Here is an 11,169-nt window from a genome sequence, read left to right as displayed (position 1 = left end):
TTGAATGCTTGCTATTGGAGGACTAAAGTTGTAACCTCTGGGATTATTCCAAATATATTTTCAAACTGTAACAAGTTGAAGTAATAAAAAGTTAGGTTAGGTTAGGAAATAAAACAATAAATTTTTAAGAATCAAATAAACCATGTCCTCAACCTCCTTTATTACCCAACACCCGTAGTGCAATATAACAACAATAACTTAACATGTATCACAGCAACTTTCACATAAAACTACATTATTGTTCAACATACATTTATTTCTTTATTTTTCAATGAACCCAATTTATTATAAATTATACAAAATATATAATGATTTGTCTTTAACATAATTTTAAATAACTTTGTCAGTTTTAAACAATTACGTAAATAATTCCTGTAAACAAAACATTTTTTTACATAGATCCTTCACAGTAAAATTGTAAGGATCAATAGTCCTAATGTTGCCACAGGTTAACAATAAAAATGTTTTACCAGACTTTGGTAATATTGTAGTATCATCTTACACCCACATGTTATTTATGCTATTAAGGTGTCTTTAAAAAATCAATATATTTATATTTACAGTTCTAACATATAAATGGTAAAATATTTAATATGCAAGTAAGTGTTGGTAATGTTGTTATGTATAAACATTAACATGATTCGCAGAACAGACAAACACAATACATTAAACTGTTTTACAAACAATAAATTGTTAACCTTTAAATAATTGTAAAAAACACATGGGATTTAAAAATAAATATCACAAAAATCATTAAAAATTAAAAACTATGTAGCGGTTTAACCACAATATTTGATATACTATAACATTTCAAATATTTTTTACTTTATAGTAATACAGGACATAATGCAAGATGTGAGAATTTTTTAATTAACACAGATGTCAATAACTACATTTTGTTGCTACATATAGTGGTAGAAAAATTTGTCATGTTTAAGTAAACATACAATTAAAAAACAAATAAAAGTTTATTGCTACAAAAAAGTGTTCTAACATAAAAAATATATTTAACCTCACTACAGCTGTTGTTACTTTGAGACATAAGTTGATGCATTCCAGTTAGGCACAGTAAACCGGAACATAGAAATTTTCCACACCACTGCTGTGCTGGAATTGCCTAAGTTTCTTAAAAGACTTCCCACTCGTGGGAAATTCCATTAATTAAATTTATTATTAACATTAAGCTAGCTACTACACATAAACACTACATTGTTGGCTAATATTTTTCCCAATTGTGGTAATATTAATTACAATTGTTACACACTAAGACCAGAGATTATATTTCCGGATGCATATTGACTTATATAGGGTGATTGGTTTTATATAGGTATAAATGCTTTACAGCAGTAAATATATCGTTCAATTTGTCAGCACAAAACTTTAATTTTATATATCCTAAAATACGTTATTTGAATTTACTAATTATACAAGAATATAACAAGCAAAGGTCAGCAGGAACAGATAGTAAACAATAATTAATTGTAATATGTAGTTATCTGAATTTTAAAAGCGCTTTTTCTTACAAAATTTTAATTGCGTATATTTTTTGTAACTAATAATTTTTATATAGTGTGAACGTTTATTCACAGCAAACGAGATACAAATTCATTGCTACAAAGTATTTACATCTATAACTAATCACCTTGGAGCTCAAGTATTGGCTTATTATAGAGAACACTTTAGTAGGGAAAAAATTCCGGAATGCGAATGAGTGAGTGATACATAGTACCTACTTGTGCACGGATATTAGTTCCGGAAATAGTTGCTTTTGTAAATTTATCTATTATTAACACATTAAAGCCGCCGCCACATTTACTTAGCTAAAATTATTTTTGGCAAATATGCAGTCAAATCTACAATCTCTGATCAACACATACATTTATAATAAAGTCTAAGAAGATTATATTTGCTACTAAAGTATAACTAACCCATACAATATTTACAATTACCAAAGATACATTAAGTAAAAAAATGAGTTTAATATAAAATTATAATGTATTATGATATTTTGTATTATACTCTGGTCCCATTTGTTTTGTTCTATTGCGCATGTGTGCTATGTAATATGTTATAAAATCACATACCTTCAATATTCACAGCATATTACGTTCGTTATATTATTTATTAAAGTATATTTTAAATTATTTTATTGTTGAATTAAAGTTGTTTTAACTTTATTATTCAAATATATAATTTTATAGAATAGACAATAGTAAATTTAAAAAAATACAACAACTAATTTACGTAAACACGGGTCATAATATATTTTTCATTGTATCACGTTTCACAAAGAAAATATATAATTTAATAAAATATTAAATATTGTCACGGTATTGTGCATAATCTATGCAACTAAACCATTTTATAGATAATAAATAAATATTCAGTCATTGATGACATATCATAATCGGTGTTGCCATTATCATAGAAATGTCAGATTAAATAAGCAATGTATGTACATAATTATAAAGAATATACAATATTATTAAGTATTTACCGACAACGTCCAAGTCGAAGTCGGGACCAGTTATGATATTACCTGGTATATTAAAGAATTTATTAAATATTGCGTTTTTGTACAAATATATGACTATTGTTTACCGGCTGGTAAAAATATCGTTAATTTTATAACATTTACCTTATTTGAATAGAGTAATAAGTATTTTTAGTAAGAATTATTTTTATGATATTGGTCAAGAAGTATATTCTCTAGTATGTTTTATTCAATAATATTATAAAGACATTAATTAATTATCTGTGTCTAATTAGGATCAAAATTTAGAGCTTGGAGATGAGAATTAAAGGTAGATTCATTATAGAAATTCACTTATGATAACCTGGGGGACATGTGGTATACAAATTATCTATTACTAAAATATATTTTCACCTTTTATTTTAATACCTCCGCCATGTAAACCGATAGAATTCGTTCATGTAGGCGACTGCGGAGGCTGCGGAGGAAAGGACGATTTGTCCATTTCCCCGATCACGATCCGAACTCCTGGGTTTCACTGTTAATTTCTCCAAACACATAGCCGCCGCGGCCGTCCATCTGCAGGAAGTGATCGTGGTGCTTCCACAGCGACTTGCGGTGGGAAACCGTGAACAATGATATGCCCATCTGTAAAACAGGTACATAAACTTATCCATTTCTTATATGTGATAACGCCTTCTGGTGTCCTAGGACAGAGAGACTAGTCTAGACTAGAGGTCCCCAGAACATTTTTCTCTTTGACTATTTTCAAAATTGATGATCCACTTGTTTCTACATCTCTAACATTCCCAGAACTCGATAAAATATGGTAGTTTGATGACGATGATAATTTTACAAATTACTTTTTTTAACACTGAAACTACACAAACACTAACAATGCTTTTTTTCAGTTCATCAATAAACCTAATAATAAAATTATTGTAAGTGTTATTGTTAATGTGTACGAAATAAAAGATTTTTAGACATATTTTGAAGAGAAGGCAGACAAATCAATAAATAATCAACAAAGAGGAGAGTATGTACCTCGCGACAATAATTGTACATTTGGCCTTCTACGTCGACGGACACCGCACTGGTACATTCGTCTAGGATCGCAAACTGCGGCTCATGATAGAAGAGTCGTGCCATCTGCAAACATATTTTATTTATTTATTCTATTATAATAAATTTGTCTTAATGAGAATTAAATAATAGCATTTATATAATAAAAAGACAAATTTGTAAATTTATATATTAAATACTATAAAATAAATTTTGGCATGTGTTAAATTAATAATAATAACCCACAGGAATAATACAAAAATAATTTACTCAAAGTAGTAAAGAAATTCAAATGTACCAACAAAATCGTTTTAATATAAAATACATGCATTAAGTCAAGCGTTATTATAACTATGTATATAAATTAAGCTAAACTTCCTGCAATTTAGTAATTAATTTTTCGTAAGAAATACTATTGGAAGGAAAATTTTATGGTCAAAATTGAAAACATTATATAGAAAATGGTGACAGCCACATGATGTATACAAGAAATAAAAATATCTCAGACTTTCCTTTTTTTTAGTTTTAAATATAATATAAAACTAAATGTATAAATATTTCTTATTATAGCATTTAAGTTATAGTTGATCAAAATGTATGAAAATTGTTTTTTTACTCGTTTACATGATTGAAATTATAATGTGTTTCTGGCCGGCTCTTTGCAGATAATCATTCCAAGCTGGTGGTAGCTTACTAATATTAAAGTAATAGACAAATCAAAAGCGCATGTAAATGTCTACTTGAATGAAGATATTTTCCAAACAATATATACACATATATATACAAACACACACACACACACACACACACACACACACACACACACACACACACACATATATATTAGGCTATTGTTTATATTATAAAGGTATCACTTTTAAACATTTTCACCATTCGGTAATTATGGAGAAAAATGAAGGCTTTTAATAAGTTAAATAGACCACTCACGGCTATCCGCTGCTTCTCTCCTCCGGACAGCACGTCCATCCAATCTTCCACAGCGTCCCAACCGTCCTCTCTATTCGTCAAGTACGACAGCTGCACTATTTCCAGGTACCGATTTAACTCTTCATCAGTTCTACCGCGACGTATCATTTCCTCGCGAGTTTGGGGATATATGACCTGGAAAAATTAAATACGGTGATCACTTATAAGATTAATAGCTTAAAATGAATGAATGTATTGATTTGTTTATCTTGATTACCCTGACATAAAATATGATATGTGAGAGGTTGTACAGCAACAGTGTACTTCTAAAGTTTTTTTTTATTAATTATTATATGATGACCTTCTGTGTTTTTATATTTAATCTATTTAAGGTTAGGTTTTTTTTCATGACCTCCGTTTTTTGAGGCCAGGTTAGGTTTGGGTCCCAACGTTTTAGCTTAGGTTGATTAGAAAAGGACTGAGATATCCCCTATCTGTTCTGAGAGGCGACTAAAAGGGCATTGGGTTCACGGACGTTAAGGGTGGGATCCTTCATCTTCCACTTAATGCGAACCCGGGAAGCGCAATAACGCGAAGTGGTCTCGTGTTGCTGCGATGCAGCGAGCATACCTGACTAGCTGTGTATCTCTGTGCTTTTTTATTATAAACCTCTCACATTTTCAAAGAAAAAATATATCATATAACATATTTCGGTGCGATCAATAATATACAGGTACGATACTGAAAATAGCTACCTTTTTTCGTAACCTCTTAGAGTGACTATTTTAAAAGACATCTACAATCAATACATGGGTTAGTGGAGGGTTTCTACTGCGAATATTCATTTCTGATGAACAGACTTCTATTTTTTAATAAAAATCCGCAAAACATCATTAACCTATCAATAATTATATTCAAAACGCTTCTATTAAAAGAAATTTCTAAATAAAGCCATATTATTCAATAATTAACTGAAAAGAATCCTTGACAAAAAAGTCGCTTGACTATTTTGTTTTCATTTCGGCGCTATTTCTTAAATGAAGTCTATGTACATAAAATAGTATTGTTAAACTTTTTTTAAAAGGTTTATTGTTGTGGAGTTTCTTCCTGCTTCTCCTTTACAACTATAACACCTTGCAATGCATAGTAGTCAAAATTAAAAAAAGATTTTAAAAAAAGTAGACGATCAATAAGGTCTTGTTAAAAGTTCCAATGTTGAATAAATGAAAGATAATAAAATATCTAAAAGATAAAAGTTCATACCTGGTCGCGGAAGGTGCCCAAGGTCATATATGGTCTCTGAGGTACGTAGAACAGCTTGCCCCGAGGCGGCTTGGTTAATGTTCCACCGAAGATTGGCCACAGTTCTCCCAGCATCCGGAACATGGACGACTTACCGCATCCGTTTGGCCCGCAAACAAGAACGTTGATACCGGACCTGGAACATTTTACGTACAATCATTATCATTTCAACCGTACATTCACAGCTGCACATAGGCCCCTCCCGCATACATTGCCCGTAACACTGGTTGGAAGTGGCCTGCATCCAACGTCTTCGAACGACCTTTTGGGTGAACATCCTATGCTAAACAATAATTTTATATCCATTTCTTACTCTTTGTTAAACAAGCCTCACGTAACGGTATGGCTTGCAACCTCAATATTAATCTATCTGTCTATATATAAGAAGGTTTCTATCTATGTACCGACTCATCATGATATCTCTAGAACCATAAGGTTATGGGACTTGAAATTTAGAAAAACATTCTTTTTGTCAAGTAGATATTAGCTAAGAAGCGGATTTTACGAAATCCAACCAGCAAGGCGCATTCTTAAGAACACAACTACAGCTGTTATTTGTATAAAACTTGGGCATACTAAAAATAATTTAAAATAGATTTTATAAAAATATACACTCCCATAAGGCTGTGCGGGCCCCGCGAGAGAGGAAGACAAGGTTTTGTACATGATAAGCTGACTTAATAAACATTCTATGGAAACCTTCACAAATAAATCAAACAAAGCACAACTAAATAATACTGCACATCTAATGGATTCAGGCGTTATTTTACGGTGGTCCATTCTAAGTAAGAAAAGGACCAATATATAGCCACTTCCGCTATGCAGTAGTAGTCGTGCAATAAAGTGCACGGCCCGCCAGTCCGCTAATAAATGCACATGCGGCAAACAATGCGAATAACATAACTACCACCGTTAAATAACTCAACACGTATTTCACCCCTCCACGGGACATCCTCAGGAGTAATGTTACACAGATTAGTGCCGAACACAGAGTGCACTCTAAGCACCTAAGTACTGCACTTTATTGCACGACTACTGCTGCATGGCGGAAGTAGCTATATATTGGTCCTTTTCATACTTAATACTGCATTTCAGCATCAATTGTGAAAGTAGTCCTGAGCAGTGGTATCTTATTAGAAAAAACCTGTGACATACGATCTCAAGTATAAAGGTTCGAATCTCAATTCTTAGGTTCAGTTACATGTTATGGCCATATATGATAAAAGAAGACATTAAGCAAACCAACATATCCCAGGATCTAACATTTGTAATATACAGGGTGGTTGGTTATTATTTATTGCATGCTACTTAGATTTTTGCTGCGAAATCAGCTAAGGTATTACACCTGTAACCAATCACAATGCATAAAGTGATCAATCTGAAACTGTATTGGAATGCATAAGGCCAGTAACTTCTGGCTGTACAAAATACAGGGACAGAAAGTAAACAATAATTAATTTTAATACAAAGTGGTTCGAATTCAGAACATGCTTACTTCTATTTCAAAAACCATCGATTTTTCGATTGGATATATGACACATTAACTGACAGTAAATGAGAGTACATATTCACCGAATCAAAGTTTTCACACCTATAAACAATCCACTTAACTTTCGAAGGAAACTTGTGTCCCAGCAGTGGGAACTTTACAAAACCGTTATCACTAGATGGGAAAACTTACTTTACTTCAAAGGTGAGCTCCTTGATGAGAACATCACCATTTGGTGTCACTAGAGGTACCTTGTCGAAACGAATGATCTTGTCCTTGTATATAATGCGTCCAGCGCCGGGCTTCAAGACCTGGGCGGGACCTGGAACAATCACACTCTAAAAATTCTCATCATCATCATCTAGAAGACATGGGAAATGCATCTAATGAAAAATAATAAAAAAATTAAGATGATAGATAAAAAGGAGGAAAAAAACAACTGATAAAACTGTAATGTGATATGAAGAACTAATTTACTGTATTATTTTAGGAGCGAAAGAGAAGGAAAGAAGGTGATGTGTATAAGGATACAAGAGAGGCAAGAGAGTGTGAGATATTGTGAAGGAAAATTGTCACAATGAAAAGACCCTGTCCCTCTCTACATAGGAGCGAACGAATTAAAAAAAGACAGAAAATGCTGGTAAGAGTTGCAGATAAGATGCACCAAGAATAACATTGAAAGTGAAAATACAGTGTTAAGAAGAATTCTGTTATTAAAAAACGTCATAGTATATATCAGGGGTGGCCAAACTGCGGTTCGCGAGCCACATGCGACTCTGTATTTTTGGCTCCCAATGATTGTCGAATTATTTCAATATTTAAATTTATATGACCTATATCGGTATCAAAAAATTAGCGAAATCCAAATACCGATCCTTATTAATTAACCGGCATCTTAAGTATTATCTTAAGTGCTGTCATATACGTGTGCCATTTTATATAACTTCAATACAAATAACTTGTACTTTTGTTTAAATAATTTCAATAAATATAGTATAAAAAATCGTTCTTTTGCGTGTTTTAAATGCTTGAATACGCAATTGCGAAATGCCAAAAATTCAAATTTCGAAAAATAGTTCGGACTATCAAAGATAATAATGTTATACATTTAATAAGAATTTTATTAAAGAAAAAAAGTTAATATTTTTTGACAGTAACTTACCGCCGCCATTTTGCTGATTCCGATCCACCATGGTCCTCTTATAATTGCCACCGTTGATATCTTCTAGAACGTCCTTCAACTGCGTCACTCTAGCAGTGAGACCAGCGAGTTTGCTGAGCTCCCTACCAGACAGCACCAGTCTGCCGATGCCTTCCGCCATTTTGACCAACATACGTCCGTACGTGTAGTAGTGCTGGGGAAGAATATAAATTGTAAAAATCATATAACACAAAAATCATGCATTCCATGATATAATAGCGGGGCCGATACTAGTATTTTCAAGGAGCAAAATAAAATTTGGCACCATTTCAAAGAAAATGCAAATTTACTGCTATTTAAAATAGAAGTCAAAATTATCGAAAAATTAAAGAAAAAAATCCAATTTTTATTCACTTGCAAGTGTTGCAACATATGAAATAGAATAACGGGCGCATTTAATAAGCCATACTATTCCTGTTGCGTATCTGTGACATACAAGATTTTAGATAATTTTTGTGTGAAATTAATTTTTGTATCGGCGCCAAGGCACTCGCTGGGCTGACCCCCCACTACGCCCTCTCCTCCTCTCTTTATCCGGTGCCGATCGGATAGGATATCAAGTTCAGCTCAACCTATATCTTACCTTCTATGTAATTGACATAAACAATTAATTGCTCTGACCACAGTGTTAAGAATACCAAAATTAAACAGGAAATTCTGTATGAATTTGTGATGGGCTCTTATCAGATAAGGGCGTGTTGTGTTGTTTTAAAGAGGAGTTCAGTCTGATTCTAGTTTATATAAATATACTCTTTTGGGCTTCTTCTCATAACGTACATATGTAGACATTTTAAATGATCCTGTGTGGATAATAACAGGTATAAAACAATTAAACAGAGCTATCGTAAATAACAAAATCCTGCTTTAAAGCGACGAAAAACGAACATTATTGGACTGTAGACCTCTAGATGTTCTTTTATTAGTATATTACGGATCTAAAAATTCTAAAATAAGCTATGCATATGGTTAAGTAAAATTAAGACATCTTCCCAGGTAGATGTTCCAATTTATAGAGACCTTACAGATTATAAGAAGATGTAATAACCTTAAATCTTTCATTTTCAGTGCTCGTGGCCAATAGATTGTGGTCCTTGATGAAGAACGGACGCGACACCGCGTAAAATCCGACAATTATAGCCACGTCTGTAAAATAAAAAAAATGTACGATTAAAATTTAAACAAACTAAGACTGACTTTCTTCAAATAGTTTATGAAACTTCATGAATATATACAGTTTCAAAAGATACTGTAAATACGTAGTAAAAGTAATTAAAATAATAAAAAAAAACATAGGGCACTTGATTATAGATGTAAAAAGTGTGAAATTAAACCACATTTGTCAGCAAAAAAAGCTTTAAATATTTTAAATCTTTTTTAATCACCCTGTAGTGATCACTTTGAACTATTGAAGTAATTTTAGTACAGAAAAAAATTAAGTTTTATGTCATACTAAAACCCAGCAAATACTTTCTTGGCAACCTAATACTATAGTATAAATAAAAAATATAGTAACGCTTAGGCCGTCAAGTTGCATTACTATAAAGTACTTTAACATTTTTTACTAAAACACGCAGGATCGTTTTATGTAGCACTCGTAAATATCTTTATGTTCATTCATCGTAAATCCGATTCGAACGCGATGACGTCATACAAATAATAAAGGTATGTACTCACACTTGGCGATGATGTTATCCACGAAGCCCATGCATACACGGAAGTTCAGGAAATTACGTAAATGACGCGTTAGCTTGTAGAAACTCGCCAGTATAGTCAACTGTTCACGTCGATTGCCCTAGAAGTAAATCATAAATCACGAAAGGAACCACTGTGGAATTCACACTGTTTACTTTGTGTTGACGTTTGTTTGTGTCAACCCTGAATGGTATTGCCAGAATAGTTTTGTTATATGAGATCATAATAATCATTTGTAATCGTAATATAAACATAAGTTTTACTTGGTTAATAACGCGCCACTAACAATTTATTATTTTAGATCTTTATCCTGAACATAGTCTAAAGTACAGAAATATGCCTCCTGGCATAGTCTATATTTAATAAATTTCTTGAATTTACATAGAAATAAATTTACATAGTTTGGTAGTTAATTATAAAATCGTATGTGGACTCTTGGAGTGGATAAACCAAATTTATTTAACTATAGCTAGAATCAAGACAGACAGTTAAAGTTTTTATTCTAAACAATACCTATTACATTATTATATATGAACACATACTTTAAGAGGAGAATACAATATATGAACAAATTACACACATATAGGTTATATAATGTACATTAAGTGATTACGCAAATACTTCTCGAACCTTCTATATTTAACATAATGATAAGAGACTAATTTGGAGAAAAAGTTATTCTAATGTATAATGCTTTGGACAGGGAAAGAAGAATCAAGTCGGCTTTGTAAGAATAACATATTAAAAAAAAGATTATTTGGTGATCGAAGATTTCTCTCGTAGCTTGAACTCAAAGAGCAAGAGATTGCTTTTTATATAAAGGACATCGACGAGACCCTTCGTACGGACAGTCAATTGACTTTCGGTGTAGCGAAACAAACTCGCGTGCCCAGTCTAAAGGTGCTGTAAAAACCAGAAAAGCTAACATCGTACTGCACCAATCGAATATAGCAAGCCCATGTTTGAACAATCATATTGTTAATTTGCTGGTGAGAAATATAAATTTTAAAATATTCAATATCC

General features: G+C 32.1%; 1 protein-coding gene across 1 annotated transcript in view; it reads right to left on the bottom strand.

The window, feature by feature from the left end:
* Positions 1–121: 121 nt before the first annotated feature.
* The window catches only part of Abcd3 (ATP binding cassette subfamily D member Pmp70), a 34,220-nt gene continuing 23,172 nt past the window's right edge, over positions 122–11,169 (bottom strand). Inside the window, exons 8-15 of the mRNA XM_068774782.1 lie at positions 10,129–10,246; positions 9,500–9,597; positions 8,416–8,608; positions 7,446–7,575; positions 5,726–5,900; positions 4,484–4,657; positions 3,518–3,622; positions 122–3,121 (exon numbers count right to left, since the gene is read on the bottom strand). Of these exons, the coding sequence (XP_068630883.1) occupies positions 2,987–3,121; positions 3,518–3,622; positions 4,484–4,657; positions 5,726–5,900; positions 7,446–7,575; positions 8,416–8,608; positions 9,500–9,597; positions 10,129–10,246 (1,128 nt within the window). The 3' untranslated portion in view covers positions 122–2,986. The remainder of the gene's footprint in view (positions 3,122–3,517; positions 3,623–4,483; positions 4,658–5,725; positions 5,901–7,445; positions 7,576–8,415; positions 8,609–9,499; positions 9,598–10,128; positions 10,247–11,169) is intronic.

Source organism: Battus philenor, unplaced genomic scaffold (assembly GCF_028537555.1).
Source record: "Battus philenor isolate CCGP_79_NKW_IND1 unplaced genomic scaffold, ilBatPhil1.0.hap1 SCAF_7, whole genome shotgun sequence".
Taxonomy (NCBI): domain Eukaryota; kingdom Metazoa; phylum Arthropoda; class Insecta; order Lepidoptera; family Papilionidae; genus Battus; species Battus philenor.
Note: the sequence above shows the minus strand (reverse complement) of the source record. Positions and strands in the feature narration are given on the sequence as shown.